At 38.2% G+C, this 25,378-nt stretch overlaps 5 protein-coding genes across 11 annotated transcripts; 1 reads left to right on the plus strand and 4 right to left on the minus strand.

The window, feature by feature from the left end:
• Nucleotides 1-159: 159 nt before the first annotated feature.
• LOC109178162 (uncharacterized protein YnbB-like) lies at nt 160-4,084 on the minus strand. 4 transcript variants are annotated; one of them, XM_019327726.1, is made up of 13 exons: nt 3,777-4,077; nt 3,300-3,413; nt 2,918-3,028; nt 2,775-2,837; nt 2,573-2,686; nt 2,325-2,474; nt 2,013-2,090; nt 1,700-1,921; nt 1,508-1,594; nt 1,099-1,218; nt 795-887; nt 481-641; nt 160-397 (listed from the first exon to the last, which is right to left on the minus strand). In XM_019327726.1, exons 1-12 carry the CDS (start codon nt 3,912-3,914, stop codon nt 582-584), a joined length of 1,350 nt encoding a protein of 449 aa, XP_019183271.1. In that variant the 5' UTR covers nt 3,915-4,077; the 3' UTR covers nt 160-397; nt 481-581. The 4 variants fall into 4 exon arrangements, with proteins under 4 accessions (XP_019183271.1, XP_019183274.1, XP_019183272.1 ...); XM_019327729.1 differs by having other exon boundaries at nt 2,918-3,020; nt 3,777-3,972; XM_019327727.1 differs by lacking the exons at nt 160-397; nt 481-641 and having other exon boundaries at nt 795-890; nt 3,777-4,080.
• A 1,124-nt stretch (nt 4,085-5,208) lies between these two features.
• Nucleotides 5,209-8,666, minus strand: LOC109178160 (receptor-like protein kinase THESEUS 1). The gene is made up of 2 exons (XM_019327724.1): nt 5,549-8,666; nt 5,209-5,513 (listed from the first exon to the last, which is right to left on the minus strand). Exon 1 carries the CDS (start codon nt 8,117-8,119, stop codon nt 5,585-5,587), a length of 2,535 nt encoding a protein of 844 aa, XP_019183269.1. The 5' UTR covers nt 8,120-8,666; the 3' UTR covers nt 5,209-5,513; nt 5,549-5,584.
• Nucleotides 8,667-10,435: 1,769 nt separating this feature from the next.
• On the minus strand, nt 10,436-13,305 carry LOC109178167. Its single transcript, XM_019327738.1, has 2 exons — nt 12,974-13,305; nt 10,436-10,887 (listed from the first exon to the last, which is right to left on the minus strand). The coding sequence occupies exons 1-2, from the start codon at nt 13,251-13,253 to the stop codon at nt 10,592-10,594; spliced, it is 576 nt and encodes a 191-aa protein (XP_019183283.1). The 5' UTR covers nt 13,254-13,305; the 3' UTR covers nt 10,436-10,591.
• A 1,270-nt stretch (nt 13,306-14,575) lies between these two features.
• Nucleotides 14,576-19,144, plus strand: LOC109178161 (probable ADP-ribosylation factor GTPase-activating protein AGD5). Its single transcript, XM_019327725.1, has 11 exons — nt 14,576-14,819; nt 16,148-16,206; nt 16,417-16,507; nt 16,673-16,727; nt 16,824-16,914; nt 17,015-17,249; nt 17,668-17,875; nt 18,007-18,185; nt 18,270-18,524; nt 18,609-18,667; nt 18,741-19,144. The coding sequence occupies exons 1-11, from the start codon at nt 14,769-14,771 to the stop codon at nt 18,895-18,897; spliced, it is 1,440 nt and encodes a 479-aa protein (XP_019183270.1). The 5' UTR covers nt 14,576-14,768; the 3' UTR covers nt 18,898-19,144.
• Nucleotides 19,118-24,133, minus strand: LOC109178165 (B3 domain-containing transcription factor VAL3-like). 4 transcript variants are annotated; one of them, XM_019327735.1, is made up of 9 exons: nt 23,836-24,097; nt 22,289-22,370; nt 22,044-22,142; nt 21,901-21,939; nt 21,213-21,349; nt 20,580-20,679; nt 20,302-20,476; nt 19,903-19,990; nt 19,118-19,349 (listed from the first exon to the last, which is right to left on the minus strand). In XM_019327735.1, the coding sequence occupies exons 1-8, from the start codon at nt 23,898-23,900 to the stop codon at nt 19,911-19,913; spliced, it is 777 nt and encodes a 258-aa protein (XP_019183280.1). In that variant the 5' UTR covers nt 23,901-24,097; the 3' UTR covers nt 19,118-19,349; nt 19,903-19,910. The 4 variants fall into 4 exon arrangements, 3 of the variants coding, with proteins under 3 accessions (XP_019183280.1, XP_019183276.1, XP_019183277.1); XM_019327731.1 differs by having other exon boundaries at nt 23,805-24,095; XM_019327732.1 differs by lacking the exon at nt 21,901-21,939 and having other exon boundaries at nt 23,805-24,089.
• Between the last annotated feature and the right edge of the window lie 1,245 nt (nt 24,134-25,378).

Here is a 25,378-nt window from a genome sequence, read left to right on the forward strand (position 1 = left end):
ACATACCCTATTTCAATCGAACAATATCTTGTATTATTTGACTCAATTTATTTTATCTTATTAGTCTAAACAGAAATCAAATAATTATATTTGTTTTATATATTTTTTTTTTAATTCATAAAAAATGGATAGGAATCTCCAATGTTCTCTAGGCAATCGTTTGACAAAACAAAATAATATAATTTTTTTTTTTTTCTGAAATAGGTAGTCAAATGAGTGGAGTACAAATCTCGTATCACTTTCAAATAATGACTACGAATTTCTCACGTCATCCAGATATTCTTGAGATACCAGCCGGCCACTATCATGAGGTAGCGAATGATGCGTGTGTGCACGCGCGTGCGCATAAGAAGTGTGTTGTTGCCCCCAAATGTTGAAATGCAGTGGATCTGCACAACTACAGACAGCAAAACAACCTAAGAAGCTGAACCAAAAAAGTGTTCTGGCATTATACATTTAGGAAGTCTGCAAAATCCTTACCTCAAGAGCCTGCTTTGGCTCAAATTCAGTGAAGGATGCCATTCATTTTGGGCGGGTTTAAGTGCAAATCAATCAAAGTCCAATGCCTTTTATCACTTGCTTTATAGTGTTTTCAAAATCTCCCCGAGAACAAGTCCCCATTGCGTCCAATGGGTGCCGCCCTACATTGTAAATTCCAAGCAGAATAGATTTTTGAAGAGGGATTAGTTTTGGTTCTAGATGAAAAGATTTATGTTGCAAATGAGTCCAATTTCCAGTTCAACAGCTCTAGTACGTCCAAACATTCCCAGTTAAACGTAAGGCATAGATGATACCTGACAGAAAACAGCAAAGGGTTCTCTTAGCGGTCCATCACATGAGAGTTCACTTGTACTCCCATCAATAAAGGTGCCATCAGCAAAGATCACCTACTTCAAATGTTAACATTTGAGAACGTTACAATTCAGAGATGAGTAGAAGAAAACTGTAAGTTCCTTTAATTTTTAAATGTCTTTGAATATTGTAAGAAGTTAATAGCACAAATGTATATGTTCAGTAGGGCCTTTGCATAAGAATGCAAACAAAATAAAATTGAAAAATCATCCTAGGATGATGCTTAAAACTATATTCATTAGATACCTCTGATGCATAGCCAGCGGTTGCACCAGCAACAGGCTTGGTGAAAGAACCTACAGGAGAAACTCGCTGCACGGCCTCACAGAAGGAAAGCAAACGCTCACGGCTGCCAAGTTGTACAGCCTGAAAATCATCATTAAAGCCGGATCAAAATGACAAGACAATTGCATGTGAATATTATGGCATTTGCAACAGTGAAAAAATAAGGTTGGGTTTGTTGTAGTGGCCAAGTGTTCACTGGTTGACCATTAGGTCATGGGCTCAAGAACTGTAACAAGGCAGATATAGGATTATGTGCATCTTTCTTCCCTAGATAAGCCTGATGCAAACAGCTTCTGAAGTTCTGCACTTTGTCCTGGAGTTTATGTTAGAATTTTAAATTTATATTAATTTCAAAATTTGATAAACCAACCTGCACTGTATCATGACGTGGGACCCGGCAAAGTGGCTGCACCTTATATCCTTTAGCTGCCATGACTTCAGCAATAAGGAAGCTCCCCTTGTAATACAGGTTCAGAAAAGGGGAAATATGTGGATCCATCATGGCAAGGCAAAGGTAATAGAAAAACATGTGGATAAAAGAACATGGCATGAAATAAGATACCTTTATTGCTTCCCCGACCATTTGAGGTGAAAGGAATAGACCCTGAAAAAAGGCTCGCATTATATCACCAGGGGTTGATCCACAATCAACTCCTAGTCCTGGAGCTGAGAGACGGGCAGCTGCTGCCTCAACCCATTTTTTCCTCCCCGCAATGTATCCACCACATGGTGCGATAGTTCCACCAGGATTTTTTATCAAACTACCAGCAATTAGATCTGAACCCTGCCCATTCAAAATATTAATGCTAAACTAGAGAAGTGGAAAATATGTGTTTGTATGTATGTACTTTAAAAGGATGGTAAACAATATTTACCACCATTGGGGGTTCAATGGTATCCACAAATTCACCATAGCAGTTATCCACCATGACCAAACAATTTGGATTCTGCATCTGTATAGAAGGTTTAATGTATTATACACTGGAGCGCCAAAAGTGAAAAGGTTTAGAAACATTTTACACTTGTCGAAATTAAAACTCTAACTAATCTGCTGCTGGAGAAGCAAAACTTATATTTTGAGAGATTGAAAACGGAAAGTAAAGCACAAGTTCTAGCAGCTCCTTTTGGGACTTGTGACAGGAAAGTTAGTAGTTTTATCATCAAATGAGTGCTGGCATGAAGTTTACCTTGATTATCTTTATTGCTTTCCCTATCTCATTTACACTCAGACTGCGCCGCCAAGAATAACCACATGATCTCTGTATTAGTGCACATTTTGTATGAGGTTTCAGAGCAATCTTAAGGGCATCCCAGTTGAGTCCTCCATCCTCTGCAAGCTTAAACCAGACCCAGATGGAGATAAAAGGTCAGAGAACCTCAAAAAGTGAAGAAGCTGCTAAATTCAAGTTATACTGTCAGTATAAGAAAAACTTACTGGCACTTCTCTGTACTCCACCCCAAAATCCTTTAAGGAACCTAGTCCATGAGATTCCCTTTTCCCAATAACTTCCTCTAATGTATCATACGGTGCACCAGCAACTGCCAGAAGCTGACAACAAATCACATTCATATTGCAGATATAATTAGAGAACATCGTAAGATTGATGAGAAAAGGTTTAATAAAAAGAAACCCTCACCTCATCCCCTGGCCTTAGGAAAGCAAACAAAGCACAAGTGATAGCATGAGTACCTGAGAAGAACTGTGGAGGAAGTATGAATATTAATAAAAGAGAACACTTCAGTTTAAGTAAGAAAAAAGCACAAGAAAAAAGATGCAAACTTGAGCTCGAACTATTGCAGACTCAGCACCGAATATTTCTGCAAAAGCAAGGTCCAAGGCTTCACGCCCCCCAGCTTCATCGTGACCATAACCTGTGCTGCCACTGAAAAACTAATGCATATATAATAGAACTGACTATGAAGATAAAGGTATACAAGTAGATCAAAACGTTAAGAGTCAAAAGTGCATTTGTGGATTTCCAAAACCAAATATTAATACACTCCTAAACAAGGATGCACTAAATAGAGATAAATATGTCATATGTGAGGCAAACATTTAACATATTGGAACCAATTTCTTGATATATAATTCCACATTTCCACATCAAAGCGATATTGAGGCATAACATAATCACAAACAAAAGTTTACAAACAAAACTTACATGAGACCCGACCCTGACATTCTGAAACGCTTTGAGAACACGGGCAGTATTCCGTGCCACCAGATAATCCACTGCTCTGAACTCTTTAGACAAAGAATCCACAGCTTTTTCCACCTAAACAGAGCACCTCAATCAAGCAGACAGTCCACATTCATACCCCAAGATACATATTAAATTACTATTATCTTCTCTCTTCCTATCTTTGCATCAGTTTACTTATATAACTCACTTTGCTGCTGCTGATCAATATAAACTCTACTTATTCACACTATATTTATCATATTAAGAAAATCATAATTCCAGAAAGAAAAATTATAAAACAAGTGAGTGAACTGTAAGAAAATTTAATAAACTTTATTATCTTTCACTATAACATCATATCTATATATCAAAAGTTTGAAAAACTAACAACGCTTACATTTTTGAATAGATATTTGTTTTAAAAGAAGGATAGAACGATTGAGAAATGTAATTTACCTCAGGAACAAAGGGAGTATCAGAGTGATGGAGATTAGCAACTGAGACTCGACTGCTCGAGCGCATTTGAACTCTGGATTTGGAAGCTATAAATTTGTGCGTATGATAAGCAGAGGTGGCGCAGGATAAGACCAACATCTTCTACTACAGAGTGCAAAGAGCTTTGAGCTTTCCCTCGAAGATGGAGGATGGAGGGAAGAAAGAGAACAAAGCGGAACTGGATTACAGTTTTAGGAGTGCTCCTCGTTGCATATGGGCTTGGGCTTTGAGGGAATATCGGCCCATAACACATTCTAACAGGCCCAGATCTTAATTAATAGCAAATTATTCTGTGGACCCTGGTCCACTTTGCAAGGCGAACCCGGGTCCAAATGTTCACAATTTATCTTTTAAAAAATCACAATTTATATATTATGAACATACAATGAAACATATATGTAAATATGTAATTGATTACTTTGTTTTATATTCACAAGTTCCTTTCAAATACTGCAGTCATACAATGTTAACATATTATGATTTGATGACCATGTATTGTATTCACAAATTCTCTTTCACAGTTGATATGTGTTTTGACTTAGAAACACAATTTATATTCCAGAAGTTCACAATTTCAATGTTAAAAATACATAATTTATACGTTGTTTAGGACCATGATCTACCTTGCATTGGTCCAAAACAACTGTCTTTTTTATTTTTTAATTAAATATGAGTTAAATACTCAAGAAAGAGACCAACGAACTCCGAATCCTAATCAGTCGAAATACTCTAGTTTGGTGTTTTGTTTATCAACTGATTAGGATTCGGAGTTTGTTGTTGATGATCGATATATTATAAGTCAACCCGAACCGACCCGTGAGCAAGAACGGGGTCCCGAGGCGATGCTACGTGCCCAATCCGTCCGCCTCGGCAAGGCCGTGACGAGAGGCCTCGGCTGACACCTCGACATAAGGCCTCGGCAGCCGACCTCAGTCGCGTTGCCCGGTTTCCGGACCGGGCTCGGTCAAAGCGGGAGACAACCGTCCCCCGATTTAAGTGGGCAGTTAGGAGGTTCGTGACTTGTATAAAAAGTCCCTCCTTTGTCCAATGAAGACACATTCACTACTTTCATTACTATTGTCCTAATTAATCGTTGTAATAGCCTGCCTATTATAATACAATATACAGTCTCCGCAACCTTACGACATCGTTCTATACTTTTACTATTTGCATTCTTAACCGGGTTTAATAACTCGTGCGGCTTTGTATACACTTATTTACACATGAATGCACATTTCCACGTAATGAAATGGAACATTTTCAATAGTATTCCCAAATCAACTCAAATTTTAACCCATAAAGTTGTGGTAAGAAAGTATTTTTTGCTCTAAGAAAGATTCCTGAGAGCTCTCTATCACAAAGTATGAAAGATCATAAATATGAAGGCAGTTGAAACAGCAGCCAAAGGATTCATGAAGTTGAATATCCACAGATTCTTCACAGCACATGTTTAGGATTCAGGAACAATAGTATGAAATAACAAGATAAACTGATAGAAAAACAATGGTACAGATCTGTTGGTAATCCGAGCACGTTTTGAAGAGATGCTTTTTGGCTCAGAAATCATTTACAATACATATTGAATCATATTACTAAGGTTTTAATGTCTAAATTTCCCAGTATAGAACAATTATACACTTATACTACTAGATCACTTTCCTGTAAAATCTTGATCTTGAGGCCAGAAAGCCAAAAAAAATGGGGATGCCAATTGCCAATTGCCAATTGCCAATTGGTCAAGATTGCATAAAACTGGGATTTTGCTGGTCTCACCTTCCACGTGGGTTTACGAGCTGGGAGAAGACAGCACTGGTGGCAGCATCCTCTGCATCATCGTCTGTTGAGTTAATCCCCTCAATCATGCTTACACTGTTGTCAAATGGCTCGAGGGGGGTCAATGGGATGCCAGAGATATGGTTAGTACTGTTATCATCGGGTTCTGTGAGAGCTGAAGAGGCCTCCTCGAGCTGCAGAGCGTATTCTAAGTTCCACAAAACGTCGCCCATGGAAGGCCTGTCGACCCCGTGCTCAGCCAGACACTTCTCTGCTGTCTCCCCGAATTTCTTTAGGGAGGCGGGGTTCACCTTCCCTTTCAGATTCGAGTCCATGATCTGATCCAGCATTCCTTTCTTCTGCCAAGTCATTGCCCACTCGGCTATGTTTACTTGGTCGCGAGGAAGGACTGGGTTCAGAGCGGGTCTGGTGCAAAGGACTTCCATCAGCACGACGCCAAATGAGTACACATCTGATTTCTCGGTGAGCTGCTGCCTCCGGAAGTACTCGGGGTCGAGGTATCCAAAGCTGCCCTTAACAGCAGTGCTCACGTGGGTCTGATCGAGGGATGATGGTCCAGCTTTCGAGAGGCCAAAATCAGCAACTTTAGCCACGAAGTTGTCATCCAAGAGTATGTTGGTGGTTTTCACGTCTCGGTGAATGATACTCTGAGCTGCACCCGTGTGGAGATAATGCAGCCCCCTAGCTGCCCCGATACATATCTCGAGACGCTGCTTCCACGAGAGCGGTGGGAGGTCAGTTCCATAAAGATGGCTTCGAAGAGGGCCGTTAGCCATGTACTCATACACGAGTATCATCTCAGACCTCTCGTCGCAATACCCAATCAAAGACACCAGGTGGCGGTGCCGAAGCTTTGACAACATCTCAATCTCGGTTCGAAATTCAGCCTGCCCTTGCTCAGATCTCGGGTTGCCTCTTTTCACAGCTACTCTCATCCCATCTTCCAGTGTACCCTTGTAGACCCTTCCAAAACCACCAACACCCAGAAGCAAGCTTTCATCAAACTTGTTAGTTGCTTCCATTATTTCTTGGAAACTGAAGAACCTTCCAAAGTTTGAAGAAGCTAAGGATATGCAGCTCGCTGTTCCACTCTTTTGAGAAGTCGTCGACATTTTTGTCAAGGTCAAAGAATTCCCATATAACGGAAGAGGAAGCCAAGGGTGCCCTTGTCCCTGTTCGGGCGCCTTTGAAAAACGAGGTAAGATGCAGCAGCAACACAAACCAATCAACACCAAAGCAACCGAGGCTCCAACAGCAGAACCAACAATGATAGCCGTCTTGTTCTTCTTGGAAGGCAATACTAGGAGACTCTCGACAGGGGAAGCCCCATCCAAGCTTCTGGCTTCATTGCTAATCCTCATGATCTCCAAACCGTTCATGATCGCATCATCGGAGTCTAGATCCGGGCCCACACTAACTGTCAGAGTACCCGAATCAGCAGACGAGGAGTTGGAGACAAAGTCTCGGTAGTATGGCACATCCAAGTTGCCAGCTTGATTAGACAAGTCGAGCTCAGCTAAAGCAATGTGATCGTTGATATAAAGATTGAAGACCAGAGTATTCATAGATTTGCTCACAATATCACAAAAATGAACCCGGACAAAATACATGAAATCTGGATCCACTGGGAACACCCAAGTGATATTGAAATTCCCATCGGCAACATTAGCATCTCCCATCGTTTCAGCAGTAGCATAAACCCAATTCGGTGCTATTTCAGGCGTGACACCGGCTGGATACTTTACGGTTGATGGACTCACCGAAGCATTCACAGCAGAGCTGTTCACGTGGAGATATTTCATATCATTCTCCCAAGTCCTTCCCAAGGTATCATTCTGAGGAGTAACCAGAGGGCCACCCATGTTTAACCGATAAACAGTTTCAAGGGCTAGTTCAGAAAGGCCATTAAAATTGCCAGGAGGATAAACGACCGGTGGCCCTTCAGGTATAAACTCATCTGGGATGGAAACAACTTCAATCGCATTAACAAACGCAATAGAGTTGTTGGAAGGAATGAAAGTAAGAACCAAGGTATCTGAGGCAATATTGATCACAAACTCTTTGAAGAGGTAGGAACCATTGTATCTCGCGAAACTGAAATTGTTCAAAAGAACGAAATTCTCAGTAACTACAGTGATAGAAGCAGACGTTAAATTGTGGCCTGGGAGCGGGTAGAAATAGAGGCGGAGCCAATGGTGGCCTTCTTGCTTAATATCAAACTTGTAAGACGAAGTGCTGCTGAAAATTCTAGCAGATTGGTATACGGGGAACGGGGCAGTAGAATTGGCAGTGGAAACAACAGGATTTCCCCCATTTTTCAGATAAACCGAGGATCTAACTGAATCAGGAATGTAGGTTTGGCCAAGAAATGTGACATTCTGTGAAGATCCACAAGCAAGCAAGTAATTATCCACAGGAGTGAAAGCACCAAATGACCCTTGACCCAGTAAACCTAACACTATAACACCTAAAATCAAAGGTACCCATATCTGTGTCCTCAAATTCACCATCCTAAGAATCCCAATTCCTTAACACTACAAACCCACAATTGGTTTGAACTTTGAACAAATACAATGTCAAAGGCAATTCAAGATTTGAATATCTGAATCTGCCACACTCAAATCCCAGCAACTATTTCTCAAGAAACCCACAACCCAATCATCCCAGATCTACCCAAATCAGTGTTCAAGTACAACAATCAAGCTAACATATGTCTGCAACAGTAAAAATGCAACTAAAATGAGATTTAAAAAAAAAAAAAAAAATCCAATCTTTTTCCAGTTTCCACTATCCTTACCTCACTACTGGAGCTAAGAACCCCCAATAAGCCTCAAAAACGGAGTGGGTATGGGTCAAAAGTGAGGGAAACGTTGCATATTGTAGCGATTGATTAGTGATAGCTCAATGCCACAATGGAAACGCCACGATGAAGAAGCGGGCAGGAGGCTTTTAGTGGAAATATAACACCAACAGCTCTTTCCAGGCTGTTGATTAGGCTGTCATGTTACAGAGATATCGCGAGGTGGAGAATCGGTCGGACCCACACTGCCCAATTTGTAACAAAACAGCTGGTTTCGAGCGACATTATGGTCTGATTTGATACTTAAATGTTGTCCACTTGACTCCAAGATGCCATGCAATTAGTTAATCCGCCGTATTAAGGTCGTTAATGATTGCAAATTTGCATGTCATCAGCCGTTGATGACGGTGGTAGATATTATCAGACTATACCAACTACCAAGAACTTCATCTCTCCAAACTAGTAACAACCAACAAAGAATTTTTTTCTCTATAATCTTTAACCACCAACTTATCAACTATTTAAATGAAAAAAAAAAGATTTTTTTTTCAATAGAAAAATATCACTTCACGAAAAATTACTGATCTCTGTCAATAATCACGCCTTCATCAATTAAATTCACTTTATCGCTCTATCGTATAACAATGAAGTCATATAGGAATCAAGATGCTGCAAACCCTAATCATGAGTCAAACAGTAAAAATTAGCCAAGTTAGTCATTGTTAGTTTGTTACCAAACACTATAGTTTTGAAATAATAACTTGAGTTAATTTTGATTTTGAAAGCTAAACCAGGTTATATTAACAGCCGCATTGCCGGACCAAAGCACATGGCCGTAAAGGCCCATAATTGATAATCCCCAGTGTTCACATCCACTAAACCTCTTCTTGTCCTCTCTAGCTTAAAAAAATTAATTAATTTTTTATAGTGTCTTAAGCAGGCCCTAACTGTAGGAGACACCTTTAAGCCTGTACACTCTGACTAATCCTAAGGATTAAAGAAAATATTTGAATTTTTAAACGCGTAACTTTTTAATATGATAATCATGTTTCACTCAATCGATTACTTTTTAATGTAATTTTTTTTTCAAATTGAGAAAAGTAAAGTAACTAATTGGATGGAAGGCGATACGCATAAAATGAAAGAAATAATTGGTTGTTTAATTAGTGACGAGTCTGAAAAGAATAAATCATAGATAATTGACTAAATATTAGTACAAAAAAATTATGTATATTAGAATATATCAGTAAGTTGTATATGTAGAATAATTTTAGTAGCATAATTATTTGAAGAAGTCTTCGAAGTGTGAATTTGGAAACGATCCTATTTAGCCGTGTGGGGTACCAGCGGGAAATGATTTTGTTTGGGCAGTTGTTATGAAGAAATTTGATTTCATTGTCTTTGACTCTTGACCTCGTTCGGTCAACTACGTTGTCAATGATGCACTGCTACTCCTCTAGTGAGTTACCTATTGATATTGACCTTATTAGTTTAAATCGATAGTTATGAACAATTAATCTGATCTACTTTTTGATTTTTGGCTTTGAAAATGGAGCAGTCTTAAATCTTCGGGACAGTTGTCCCACTTAAAAGAGGTGCCTACAATTCAGCAAGAGGATTAGTCACTGTTTCTAATGGTGAAAACCCTGGATATACCCAAGAAAAAAAAAAAAAAATCTAATCTACTTCCTTGTATTCGTTTACCGGTTAGATCACAATGCGATCTTCGTTAAACTGCAAGCTTTTCCGCAAATCAAAAGATTGATTGACAGTTGAATTTGATGAAGTACTGTAAAGCATGTGAAGGCTCGCTCATTTCCAGCTCTGCAATTTTCAAAACAACCATAGCGCGTAAGAATGGTGGCAGGGAGCTGGCTGAGCCCTATGTGGGGAAGGAAAGAGACCGATGAAGCTTCGTATGGCCCCGGGGGGTCTCCATCGTCGCTGTCAAGTTATCTCTCACTTTCATAGTTGTCACTTGCGATCTCTGTTCCAAAAACTGTTGGATTTTGTCTCACGATCGAGCTTTTAGCTTATGAAATTTCAGACATAAGAGTAGACACGTTGTGTGAACTCAAAATACCCATATTATTGTACCTAGGAATACTTTAAGGTTACATTGTTACATAGTAAGGAGAACTAAACAAAAGGGGGGATTCATATAACCTGATTGATGTATCCTCTACAGTCGAGAGCGAATGAAAATCTTCTTTCTACTGTCGTTTTCTGGCACAGAAATCTTGGGTTGCTCGTCCAACGGCTTCTTAGGAGGAGGAGAGCCCAGCGCTTCCTCGTCAAGCTTTGTAGCAGCACACGCTGCCGGCTTCTGGTTCTGTAGTATACTTTCTTGGTATTTCTTCAGCACTGCATTTGCCTCCTCCACGATCAGTACCTTACGATCTTGTTTCTCGTTGTTGTTAGAAGAGCGTGAAGGGGAATGATCCTTCGGTGCTGCCTTCACCACCCTATTCCAACCTCCTGACATGTTTGAAGATGTTAGAAACAACAAATGACTTGCATAAACAGGAAAGGGGTTGCGAAAGAGTCAGTTGTTCTAAATTCTGTAAATGTAGTGATCGACTAATCAAGTAAAAGACTAAACAACAATGGACCTCGTTTTTTTTTTTTTGAACACACAATGGACCTCGTTTAGATTGAGAAAGAAAATACCCTTTTGGCAGAGGAAATGGCTACAGGGAGTATTTATTCCCCGTACTTATTCTGAATGATGTTATCATTCCTACTTATCAAAACGCAGATTACAGTAAGGAGAAACACAAACCACCAATTAGGTTATTGTTACCATTGGAAAACCACAGGATGCAGAGGAATAATAGATAAAAGCATGCTCTAGAATGGATGAATCTATTCACCTTCCAGGTTTACTGAAGGAATTTTATCCAGTCCAGTAGAACCTCGTTGTACTAATGTCAATCTTTCACCCTTCAAAAGCAGCAAACATAAGAGGGGAAAAAGGGGAGTGTCTTTACTATTCACATACATAAGAAACCTTGCCAATGCCCTTGTAATCCAATGACATAGCTTGAAACTCAGCCCATAAGAGGCCACAGCATCTTAGGTTGAATCCTCAGTCCCCTTAATTGTATCAAAATACACACACAAACAAGCACATACTAAACCTTATGCTCTCAGAACAAACAAAAAGCAATGTGTTTATTTTCATATTGGGTTTTTTTCAGTAAATATGGGCTTTGGTATACACAAGCAGTATCTAAGGCTTTGCTTTAAGAATAAAGTCTAAAAGAAAATGTTTACAGTTTGGGTTCTAAACAGTTGGTGTGTTCAACTTGATTTACAAGTGCTTGCAAATAGTTTTTGTAGACTCTCTGAAGTCTAAACCTCCTTGAATCATCCTGAGAGAGCACATGGAAATTACTATTTACTAGGATGCTTGAAAAGCTAAATGGATCTTATATCTCACTGTTTCAGATAAGCCAACACAGTGGCCAACTCTCTAGGCAATAGAGGTGTCACATCAATCCAAATCTTCTTTGGAAATTCTGGCCTCCCAGAACATCGAAAAGGTATTCTTTTGCAAGATAAATATCAAAGAACAAAGTTTAGGAAGTGTTTTGTTTGAGTTATATCACATTATCACATAACCCCAGGAATCTCAAAAAAAAATACAAAACAAACTTAGAAACCATTTCTTGGAAATCTCACAAGCCCGGAAACTAAACAAGGACATATAATATTCCAATATTCACATTACCAAGGTTATATAATATAACATAAACCAAACATTGCCTTCGGCTAGATAAGGAGGTAACCTAAGGTTATCACCTTTTATGATATAAATAGCTTTCTTTCTTTTTATGATAGGTTTCATTCTTGTTGTATATCTTGGGGTTTTCTAAGGACATCATGCTTTAATGACACCCACACACTCATTTTAGCATTGAAATGTTTTGTTCCTTTTCCACACATACCACTTTCGAGGGGTTGAATTAGTTTCCTTGGAATAATGCCCCACTACCTTTGTGTGTGTGTATGTTTTGTCTATAGTATTCCCAGCACCATCGGTATAGAGGGGCAGGCTCATAGGAAAATAAATAAAAATAAGCATTGCCTAAGCAGGAAATATCTTTTGCTTCACCTTAAAGTCATTAAGAGCATAACACTTTGTGCCTAACATTTTCTAAGCAGAAAACATGCTTTGCTTTACCTCCATTTCACCTTTTTGGACAAATGAAACAGCTAAAACAGAGTATAGTGCAACCTAAAGAGTTCCTAAACCATCATTGCTCCAATGATGATTGATGACTCAACTAGATAACTTCATATATACTACTGCAAAAATTAAAATAGTTTAAAAACCGAAACATTATTTAATAATTAACAGAAAAAACTCCACCTCTACTAATAGTCTGAATAATATGCAAAAATATGCCATTTGGGAACTAAAGACTCTTCCTTTATTCTCCTATCGCATATGTTCTGTAACAATTACCAGTGGAATGAATTTAAAATTTCAATTTCTCAATATAATTATCAGATTTCGTTAGTATGTAATTTGTCCAATGAGGGGGAGTGGAATTCTCACCGGCTACGATATTGAGAGACTCGTTGAAGACGGAATCTACGGCAATTTGACGAAGGTAAGAGATAATGCGGCCGATCTTATCGCGGCCATTAGGGGAGATGGTGTAATCTTCTAGTTGGCGAGCTCCTTCGTACTTGATGGCGCAGTCGACTTTGGTTGCCGCCGGTGGAACTCCATCGAAGTACCGGCTTTCTACTGCAAACGCACCGGTCGGCTTGTTTGGGCCCTTTAGCTTCAGAGGTTGCGTGAGTGTAGCTCTTAGCTCGTCCTTCATTCCCATGGCGGATTGGCGGGTTTCACGTTCCTTCTCTCTCTTCCACTCTTAAAAGACAAAAATTAACAAAATAAAAAAATAAATTTAACTAGCTTGGTCGACGCGGGTGGCTTGCACTCTCAAGATGTTGGGACTTCCAATTTTTCTTTGTACCAGAAAATCAATCTCATCAACACTTTACTCATTTGATAGGATAATTGAACAAGGTATTGGATGTGACTTGGTGCGCTTGGTCTAACCCATAAACGCAATGATGACAGTCAAAGCAATCAATACGAACAATGGGTAACGGTGGTCGAGATCGAGTAAAGCAGGAGGAGGTGGAACGGTTCTTAGAGTCCAACACATTACCGCCTCATCAAAGAGCAATTACAGAAGGGCTTATGGAAGGGAACCGTTGCACTTATTACGAGGCCATTACTGCCTATTATTATAGTTGTTACCATTAACTGTATAAAAGAGAGCCTATGTAATAAGTAGGGGACACACTCTGATTTCTATACTGAAACACTTAGCAATACAATTATTGTACTTCTTCGTAATATTATCTGGTAACATATTAATCGTCACCCTTAATTGACCGACTCAAAGTGTTTCCTACAGTTATGACATGCTCAGGACACATCATTACTAGCCTGACTAGCCATACAAGAGTGCACGACTACTCACGTAACCATATAAGAGTGCACGACCACTCACGTCAACCAAGCTGGTTAAAGTCAATTAAAAATTGTAATATATAAAAACTTAATAGATCTATTAACCTACAACCTAAAATCATCATCAATTTGTTGACAATTTAACTCTTACAATGGGTGATACTCAAAATATAGTGATAATAGGAATTCACGCTCATATATAATACGGACTAGTTTGCAAAATACACAACAGAGATAAGTACATGCTTGTGTAAAACTTGTATCTGTAATTTTCAAATATAAGAATCATATTTTATCAACTTGGTCACTATTTTCAGAGCAAATGTGGAATTAAATTTATTAAAAATATTTTATCAACTTGGTCACTATTTTCAGAGCAAATGTGGGATTAAATTTATTAAAATACTTTATAATTCAAGGGTTAAAATGGTAATTGTTCAAAAAAATAATATTTATTGATTGAGTGAGAATGTGACATTGTAATGGCTTAGACTAGTAGAGTACCAAAAAGAAAGAATGAAAAAAAGAATGGCCTAGTGGACTACTCTTCGTCGCACGTGTAAATAAAAACGGAATTCCATAAACACCCCCATTGCACGTGCATAGATCGACGATCAACCATGAGCCAGAAACATAAAAAGAAAAGAAAACAGGGACACGATATGCAATTACCAACAAATAAGTCAGACAGACGGTGCGGTTTTTCCTCCTTTCTCTTCCACCTTCATTTTATCGGCGGCCTTCCAATCCGGCGGTCCAGAGCGACGGAGAGAGGAGAAAGATCGGTCGTTCATTCTTCATCGCCTCCTCCTCTTCTTCTCTCTCCATCTGTTCAAGTTAGAACTCATCCATCTTAGCCACCATGAATGAGAAGGCTAACGTATCCAAGGAGCTCAATGCCAAGCACAGAAAGGTTTCGACCTTTTCGTTTAATTTGCTCAATTACGCCCATCGTTTGTGTCAATTTCCCTTGATCTCGTATCAGATTTGATTATACAGTATCCGACTTCGTGTTACTTGATCCACCAGCATAGACTGTTAATCATGTTTGCGATTTAACCGTAGTTCGATTTTTCTTAATTGTTTATGGTTTGAATTTTGCTTTATGAGATACCGGGTGACGTCGAGCAGGTTTATTTTAAATATTGTATCATATTTATATGTTATGAAGCATTCGTAAGATTAGATTGAGATATTTATTGATTTGATGAGTACTCTGGACAAATAGAATTAGATGCTGTGGAGTAGATTGAGTTCTAGAGGATATGCTGCAGGTGAATGGTTTGCAGTTAGTGATCAACAGCCATTACTGTGCTTTAAAATCAAATCTATACTATAGACATGCATATGTGTGTGTGTAAATATATATTAGTATATTACATTTCTTCACTCAGGCTACTGTGATGGTTGGGAGAATATGAATTGATGCTTTGCATCACTTGTTTTATGAGTCTGCTTGGTCATTGATGTAGTTTATCACTTTATTGTCACTGGATCTGCAAATTGATATGTCCTCAATCATCATTTCTTCTCATGAATGGTCAAATCATCCTCATTGTCTATTGATATCTTTTTGGAATTTAGAGAACACAATACTACTGTCTAAAATAGCTAAATATGGGGTAGCAGTTTCTAAAAATCACTCAGGTTTTACTAACCATCCTCTCTTTAACCTTCCCTCTTGTTAAAATATTTCTGCATACAAGTAATAGGAGTTCAGAACTTACATTTTAGAAATTTCAACAAGTTGTGTTAGGCAACTTGTTAATCTACATTTTGGATGCATCAAACTAACTTGCTTATAATGTTGAAACTTGATAACCAAGTTAATGGTATCTAGCTTTCTTGTGTGTTGTTCCACCAAAGTTGTAATAGCTGAGTTTGATCAGTTCTGGTTCTAAAATACCAGAAGGTGAGAGTTTTGTCAGTGGAAAGTAATATCATATGCTTAGCCTGCTAGGTTTTTACACTAGCTTAAAGTGAGAGGTTAACCTTATTGATAGCAATGGCTGAATGTTAATACCTCCCTCCCAAAGGTAGAAAATGATATTAAAAACTCAAATTGACTTACTGATGTGGATGAACCTGATGAAGACTAAATGGAAGGCTGACTGTGCATGATTGATGTTTTGAGTTCAACAAATCCTTTTCCGTGCAAATTAGCTGTTGTTTTCTTGCCACTCTTTGTCTTAGAAACATTCTTTTACATGCAAACTGATGCATTCAGGCGCTTGGTTGCAGATTCTAGAAGGTCTGCTCAAATTGCCCGAGAACAGAGAATGTGCAGATTGCAAAGTGAAGTATGTATTTGGAAAGATTTAATGTTGTCTTTATTTACATATGTGTCATGTATTCATGTATAATTTATCATTTCAAGGCATGTTGATTTATCAAAAAGAGCAAAAATATGTTGGCATCTTAATGGACTCAGTGGCATATAGAGACTTTATCTTTGTGGCAATTGAAGATGAATTTAGTCTGTTTCTTATCTTTTTGTTCATTTAATGCAGAGGTCCACGATGGGCTAGTGTGAATTTAGGGATCTTTATATGCATGCAGTGCTCTGGGATCCACAGAAGTCTCGGAGTGCACATATCAAAGGTGATAAAATATTCTTTCAGAAGTAACCAAGATGTCTTACACTTGTATGAGTAGCACATAACTGTAATGGTGTAGATAATAGAGAAGATGGTTCAGAATGGTGTTTTTGAAAGGAATCCTGACATATTGTGAATACTACTGTCTGATGTTTCCAAAAAATTTCAGGTTAGATCAGCTACACTTGATACATGGCTTCCTGAACAAGTTGCATTTATTCAATGTAAGTTCACTGATGATGTTTGGCAAGTTCTATAAAGTTAAATGGTGATTTATTATCAATGATAAAGTATAAGTGATGTGTTTCTTGTTTATGTAGCAATGGGAAATGAGAAATCAAATAGTTACTGGGAAGCAGAGCTACCTCCAAACTATGATAGAGTTGGAATTGAGAATTTCATCCGTGCAAAGTGCGTCCCTTTTTGCTAACTGTGTCAAAACATCTTTAAATTTCACAAGTCTGATATGCTTTGACTGATCTGAGACCTTCCACTTCTATGCATTATTAAGGTATGAAGAGAAGAGATGGGCCCCTAAGGATGGGAAACCAGCATCGGTGTCCAGTGTACGTGAAGAGAGAGCTCCACTCCAGTGGCCACAATCTAGTGATAGAAGTGGGCACGGATATGCAAACAACTCTGGCCACTTATCTGGTGAAAGGAAAAATGTCCAAACGCCAAGCACTAGGCATGAAAGCCCTGCTGCTAAAGTTAGTTTACCAATGCCACCTAAAGGACCAGAACATGTATGTTAACTTATATTTATGCCATTTCTATTTCAAATTTTACTATGATCATGGAATATATACGTTTCCTAGTGAATTGTGTTATGCTTCAATAGCTTTTCATACTTGTTTTTATTGTTGAGTTGTTGCAATTTATTTAGATTACAAAGCCCCTTTAAGATGCCAAAATATGTAAAGGCTTTGTAATCTAAATAAATTAAATATGTAAAGGCTGAAGAGGGTAGTTAAACTATAGACTTTCAGTGCATGTCTCTATGGCATTTTAAACCTGAATCCATGGCACCATCATTCCCTTTGATGGTCTGAATTGATGAACTGCTCCTAGATGGCGTCTTTTCTTTCTCTTCCATAGTGAACAGTTTGATATTTGCAGAATTGAATCAGAAATTGTGGACCTTACATGTCTTTCTTATAACAGGCATCTCCTGCTCAATTGACACCCCAAGGAAATCAGAAAGTAGAGCCAGTTGCAGCTGCTGAATCTGTAAAACAGGTTGTAGAACCTGCTGCTGCCCCTAAAGTTGATTTTGCCACTGATCTATTTGACATGCTTTCAATGGATGAGCCAAGTGCAAATGGCTCAGAAGCAGTAACTGCAGATGATAATGCATGGGCTGGTTTTCAGTGTATGTTGAGATTAATTCTTTTTTCTTCTGTTTTCCTGTTTCTTTTGGGCATGCTATCTTGGTTTTTTTTTTTTTTTGGCTGCTTGGGTTGGGGATTATGTTTCTTAGTTTAACACTTGCCAAACTTTCAGCTGCTGGAGCACCAAAAACACCAGAAAGAACTGAGATAACGAAAGCTGATGATATCAAGCCTCAGTCCTCTTCTGGAATTGAAGATTTATTTAAGGATTCACCACCAATCATGCCTGCTACCTCATTAGAGAAGCCTCAAAAAGATGTTAAGAATGACATTATGAGCCTTTTTGACAAGGTATTATTATACGGTTATTTTAGGGTTTATTATTTCTCATCCTAAGCCATCTTATTAAAATTATTTTTCCTTGCTCCATTGCAGTCCAATATGGTGTCACCATTCGCTATGCATCAACAGCAGCTTGTTATGCTGGCACAGCAACAGTCTCTTCTAATGGCTGCTGCTGCTGCTGGTAATCCTAATGCTACTGGCGGTGCATTAAAAGCCCCTGGCAATGCACAACAGATGGCAACAGGCACCAACTTACCAAACCAAGTTTGGCCGAATTTTGGCTACCAGTTCCCTGGAATGACAATGCCCACAGCTGTAAAGAGTGAACCAGAGAAATTTATGCAGGTAAAAAGGAGTATGCTATGGATACAGCTTTTAGGGAACTCTCTGTCAACTCTAATAACATTCTATTCTTTGCTCTTGAACTAGATGGGTGCTACGGCTATGCCAGATTTAGCTGGGAATTCAATTCCATTTTCAACTTCCAGGTATGCTAATATTTCTGTGTTAGTTGTATAGGAGAACACCTTGAATTCTATTTGGTTTTGTTTACTGTTGCAGTGTCTACACGATGGGACAAAATAATTCTTCCACCAATGGTATAGTGCCACCTGGACCAAGCAAGCCAGTAACATCTTCAGTTTCTTCCATTTCTACACAGTCGGCTAAAGATTACGACTTTTCCTCTTTAACACAAGGAATGTTTTCAAAACGCTGAGGTGAAAAATCAATCCCCCATGGAAATGTATGATTCTACAATTTCTACTCAGTATTATATACAGAAAAAAAAAATAGCCTCTGAAGGTTTAGCTCTCTTTACTCCTGCATTGGAGATTATTATAAACTATTTTGTAGAGCAGCGATGCTGAGTTTTCTTTGGTGGTGAGGTTCATTTGTGTTGTATCTGGATCAATAAGCGGTTTAGATTGGACCTTTTCTTTTTGGCTATGTTTCTCGCTTTTACATTTCGAAAAACCAATCATGAATGTACTTTTGCAAATACATCTTTATTAAAGATTGAGCTTGAGCAGAACTAAAAAATCATGGGACCATGAAAAAAAGAACGAGATGTGCCCCTATATGCTCCGTTAAAATTCTCGACCATTGACAACAGCATATGAACGACGGCAATAACTCTGCTGCAGCTTGCAATACTCTCAAGGCTTAAATCTGCAAAGCAAATTAGTTAGAGTTTTTTTTTTTTTTTTTTGAAAACTAGTTGTAGAGTTAACCAAAGTAAAAATTACTTGAAGAATAAAATCTCAATAGCTATAAACTAGCAAGCTATGATGCATGAGTTTTGGAAACATTTTCCTTCAAAAACTTATGACACGTGTTTGGTTTGTTGAAGAGATTTTACTGTAAATTTTATGCAAAATAAATTACTGAGAATATTAATTTAAAAAACTATATATATATATATATAACATATTCTCACATAATATTAATAATTAATGGAAGTGTATAAGAGTACTCTTGTGTCATCAAGTTGACATTTTTTCCATGGGCTTTGGAAAAGAAAATACCAAAGGAAAAGTGTGGAAATTATTTTTCTCAAATTAAACCAAACAACATGGAGTACTTTTTCGCTCGTATTTTAAAAATTTCAATTTTAAAGAATTTATTTTCCAGCCAACCAAACACCCCAGTAAACTCCATAAAAGGATCCAAAAATGCATTTCGTATAATATTGAGTATAAAGACTAAAGAGAAACTGCCCCACCTCATGACTCATGAGGAGGCAGAGCCGGTAGAAGTTTTCCTTAATCCCATCATCAACTTTCCTCCTGGTTTAGTTTGGCAAAATGTTACTGAAGAAATACACAAACACCATCAGTCAGAGAGAATATATAAAATTATCTGTTGATCTTTACATTAGGAGTTATGAATGTTCCAGTATATTATTAAGTATTAACTATAGAGTAATAACAGATAATTAAAAATATCAAATAAAGGTTTATCATTCAAAAACTGGATGCGTTCAATAAAGGCAGGGATAGATAGCCAGGTACTTGAAGCAACAGTAGTAATGTCAAGTAGAAGACGAATAAGCTGATTATAAAAACAAAGCACATGAAAATTGATTTACATGAATTCTCTACTTTAGTATGGAGTGAATTACCTATATCACCTGCCTGCCATTTCTTGGCAATAATGTAATCTCTCAGCCCTTCTAGAACATACGTCTTACTGCTAGGATTGGGCCAGCAACGGATGAAAAATTCCCATTGCTTGCCTTCCGTATCCAGGATACTGATTGGCATCCCATGCCGTCCACAAAGGTCTGGAAAGAATGTCTGTAATCAGGAAATGTCTTGAGAAATTTCTCTAGGTTGTCTCTTACAAGACAAGAATCACATAATACATGAAAAATTGAGAGTTCAGTGTTTAGAAACTCACCTCTGCACACGTCTTAGGTATGAAGAGACGTGACAGTTTGAGGTCAGTATCAGTAGCAGACAAAACCTTCTCAAACAGAGGAGTGACAATGGAGCCAGGGCTAAGATCTTGTCAAGGACAACTAGAATCTGTAATGGCCATATAGAATGACAAGAAGTAATAGGAACAATTGCTTCCATATTTAGTCCTAGCTTACAAATTGAAGACATAGCAGAGTCAATTTGAATGTGAAACAAGATAAAGGCCCTGTTTGGTAAAATAGTTAGCCTATCAGTCAATTTTGGCTTATTTGACCACTATTTGTTTGACTTGGTTAAAAAATCAATATAAGTATTTGGTTAATTAGCTTTTTGTAACTCCAAAATGTTAAAATTCAAAAAGATACTCAAACCAACTTTTTCAATTAGCTTTTTGAGAAAAGAAATTATACCAAACAACTATAAGCTAACAGCTAATTTACCAAACACCTTTCTACAATTAGCTAATGTTATCAACTAGTTATACTATCTAATTAACCCAATCAGATATCAGCTATCAACTAACAACCATTTACCAAACATGGCCAAAATGACCACACTAATTTAAAGGTAGTTGCATGATGGAATAAGATGACAAGTTAAAAGTGGAGGATAAATTGTGCAGATCTGTTGCAGCTCTGACCCATTGGCATGAGGGCAATATTGGGATTCCTTTTGGTTCTTCCTTGAGGGATCCTGCTGAGGATCACCAAACGGTAGTGGACTAGCAGGATACATGCAACGGTTTCTTGCCTGCATTATGAAGTTTATATATGTATATATTTCTGGAATTAGTTTATCAAGTCTGAAACGATTTTTCTATGGTGCAATGTGTGCTTTGTGCACACTTTTTAATACCATGTGCCTTTGGATACTGAGATTTATCTCAGTATTGAAGCTCATGCCATGTCAAAAAGTGTGCTTGCTCAGAAATTAGAATACACAATGCCACATATTACTCAATAGTACATAGGATGCTAAAGCTGTGCAGCCTTCCTGAATTATAGCCAGAAACATACCCCAAAAAGAAGCATGCTTGATTTCAGTGGCTCCTCATTTAAAATGAGAAAGTTGAATCACAGCTTAAGGTTGTGCCACCTTAAGAGCGGAGTATTAATTTCTCCTTTTTTGTAGAAAAGGGCAGAATTCCAGTCTATTATGCCATAGTTTTCAGTGTTTCCAGAACATTGAATAAGACTTGCTTATCATAGAAACAGATCAATCCATTTTCCCTTTATAGCCATTAGCCAGGGCTCAATCCAAAGCACTGGCCTTGATTGACCTTATGATGCACACACACTCACACTATTGGGAGGGTAAGCTTGAAGGAAAAGAAAATGCTCCTGAGGAAGTATCAAGAAAAGCATTGTAATTACTTGACGATAATGCCCCCAGTAACGTCATAATCACAAGGAACATCAAAAACAACATTCAAACTAGTTGTTACCAGGATAAAACTAATCTTTGAGCACTCAATGCACATAATTCCACCAAAATCCAGCAGCAAATATGTATTGAATGATACAATACATCCACAATGGACCAACTGCCAAAAAAAAACAAATATCATAGCATTATTATTGTAGGATTTTCAGCATATATAACAAAGCATCTTCGAGAAGATAAGCCAGAATTGGACCCTACTACAAATACTGCTCCTAGATATGACAACTGAAAACATATCCCACTCACCTTCCCACAAGCTTCACAATCTCTCCAACCATCATCGTTTGAATGGAAAGTCTCACAGAACTTCCCCTCATCATAGGCAGAACTACATGCAAAGGAGAACTAAACTAAGTTGAAGAAGCCAAGAGGAATCAGAAGATACAAATCATTGATTAGGAGCTCACAAAATTCATGTGGAGTAAAATTTTTGTTAAGAAAGAAAAGTTTGGTCCAGTTGAGCCGCTTTTGATCAAAAGTCAGCATAGGTAAAACCAGAAAATATTGTGTCAGGCAATCTCCTTAAACTTTATGCAAAAGATCAATGCCCCATGAGTCCATGACTCCATTCAATGAACCATATCCCATACACAAGATCCATCAGATTGGTAGCAACAAGAGAAGACTCAGAAAATTTATGATACGGCAGAAAAAAAGATGCTCCTTAATTCATAATTAATACCCTCCTGCTATGTTTTTCAAATAAAAGGTTGATAGATCAAGTTACACTTTTATTCATCAAGAGAAAATCTCTATGGAATTTTATCATTGCAGTAAAAATAAGGAAATGTTAGCCTCAGCACTCAAGGTTTCCTACACTCTTTTGGCTGCAGTCTATTGCCTTTCCTATCCCTCGCTGTAGATGATTTTCAGCTACCCCTTATCTCATATCATGCCATTCGATCAAGCTAATGTTGGAAAATCCAACAAGTACCTTACACCAGCAGTACAGCAATCTAATGAGCAACTATGTCCAGTAGTCATAAGAACTGCTTCAATCGGGATCATCTAAATCTGATGTTTAAGATGTCAGTATGTCAAAAGTGAGTACCAAAGTAAACCTTGATCTAATCAGGTTAAGTTTATGTAAGCTTACTGTTAAAATAATATGAATTGCAACTTATTCCCTTTTCAAAAGAAGCTATGAGAGCATATGACAATTTAGAAACCAATAGGTTTTCTCTCGGCTATTATGAAATGGATTTCAGCTAGTTTTTTCTAAGCCGGACAGGGGATTTAAAGTCAATTACAATAAACACAAGAAACTAGACTACAGATTTCTTGTAAATTTTCAACTTCAACTGATGTTCCTTCCAAACCACAGTTGTGTGCATAGAAAATCAACATGCATAGATAATAATTACTAAATAGCTAACAGATATCTTATTATCCAGCAAAGAGTCGACAGTAACAATGCACAAAAGAGCAATCCGTTGATAAGCAAAACTCAGATACAACCAATGACCGATTGCTTGACAAACAAGGAAACACAGTCCAACAAAATGAGCAAAGCAATCTGAGAATTGAAAAGTCAGACATAAAAGATATTAGTTCTACACATTCATTGATACTGAATCCTCAGCCATTGAAACGTAATTCAACCTTTACATAAACTCGTGAGGGTTTCAATGTTTCATTTAATCTTAAACACAAAACATAGGTGCTAATTTCCTGAACTCAGAAAAGCAGATTTTATTAATGTTTTATCCAGAATAAAAATAGAAACGAAGTAATTTAACGAGCGAAAGTTGCTAGTACTTACGCGCAACGGCGGCAGAGCTGAGCAAACTCGCCGCTGCGGAGGCGCCAACCGTTTCTGAAACCGTCGGAGTTGGAGCTGGAGCTGGAGGCTTGACATTGAAGGCAAGTTTTCCTTGATGATGAAGCCATGAACTCAAGCTCAAAGGACAAACGCCAGTGCAAAACCCCAAAGCAGAAAACAGAGAGGTGCGAGCAAGTTTTTAGTGTTGAGTGAGAGGCTGAGTGAGAGTAACTAAAGACAAATATCCCAGTAGGGGAAAGTCTATAATTGGCTATAATTTACTTTGTCAGCCAAAAACTTTTCGTATAATATAAAAAAAATTGTGCTAAAAAAGAAGTGACCAATTGAGAGGAATGTGATTTTCACACCAGAAATTTGACAATGTGATTTGCTTGTTGGTTTAAGTAATTGAACTCGGGAAAGGTGTATATGGGTTGGAGAGTTTCGAACTAATTGTGATTAGATTATTAGGTGAGAATGTCCTCAAAAGTCTCTCGTAGGGTAATAAATATGTTATTTATAGGCGGTGAAAAGGGATACATGTCGGCTCTCGACATGCTTGTCACATGTCGCGTATGCAATGAGCTGGTTCGGCAGTGGTGGAATGACACCCACACGCCGTGACATTCCTGATTGGCCACTAAGCCGCGCAGCCGTAGACATGATCGGGTCAATTGTCCCGACCTTAGAGGGTCAGAGCCAATCTTAAGGTGGGGTGAAGGCTCGGGTCAATTGTCCCGACCTTAAAGGGTCAGAGCCAATCTTAAGGTGGGGTGAAGACTCATATTGACTAGTCATTTGCTCGGCCTTGCATTTAGGTCAAATCGATCGAACATGAGATCGGTCAAGGTCGTTGTCCATGTCGCGTATGCAATGAGCTGGTTCGGTAGTGGTGGAGTGACACCCACACGCCGTGACATTCCTGATTAGCCACTAAGCCGCGCATCCGTAGACATGATCGGGTCAATTGTCCCAACCTTAGAGGGTCAGAGCCAATCTTAAGGTGGGGTGAAGGCTCATGTTGACTAGTCATTTGCTCGGCCTTGCATTTAGGTCGAATCGATCGAACATGAGATTGGTCAAGGTCGGGAACGATTCCTCACCGTGTCTAAGTCCAGTTGCGAACTAGTACGAAGATGTATACTCGATTACTCGGAAAATATTCTCCATCACAACGTATTGACAAAACTATTAGATTGTTATATGGCAGAAATTATAGAGTTTGTCAAATACTCAAGTTAGCAAAATCCGAATCTTCAATTGTGAAAGATCAATAACATTAAAAGTTGGGTATAGGTTTTCCAAAAAGAAAAAAAAATTGGGTATAAAGCAGTCTTAAATCTCCAGACTAGCTATCCCATCTAAAAGAGATATAGCTATCCCATCTAAAAGAGATACCTACAATCCAGCAAGGAGAATAATCGTTTCCCGACAGTGGAACCTGGTTATACCAAAAAAAACAACATTAAAAGTTGTTACATTACCAATTATAAATGCTCATTAGATTATTATGCTACGGGATAGTAGGTGTCATTAAAACACACTTTCCTCCCAGCAATGTCTGAACAAATTAT

Source organism: Ipomoea nil, unplaced genomic scaffold (assembly GCF_001879475.1).
Source record: "Ipomoea nil cultivar Tokyo-kokei standard unplaced genomic scaffold, Asagao_1.1 scaffold0813, whole genome shotgun sequence".
Taxonomy (NCBI): domain Eukaryota; kingdom Viridiplantae; phylum Streptophyta; class Magnoliopsida; order Solanales; family Convolvulaceae; genus Ipomoea; species Ipomoea nil.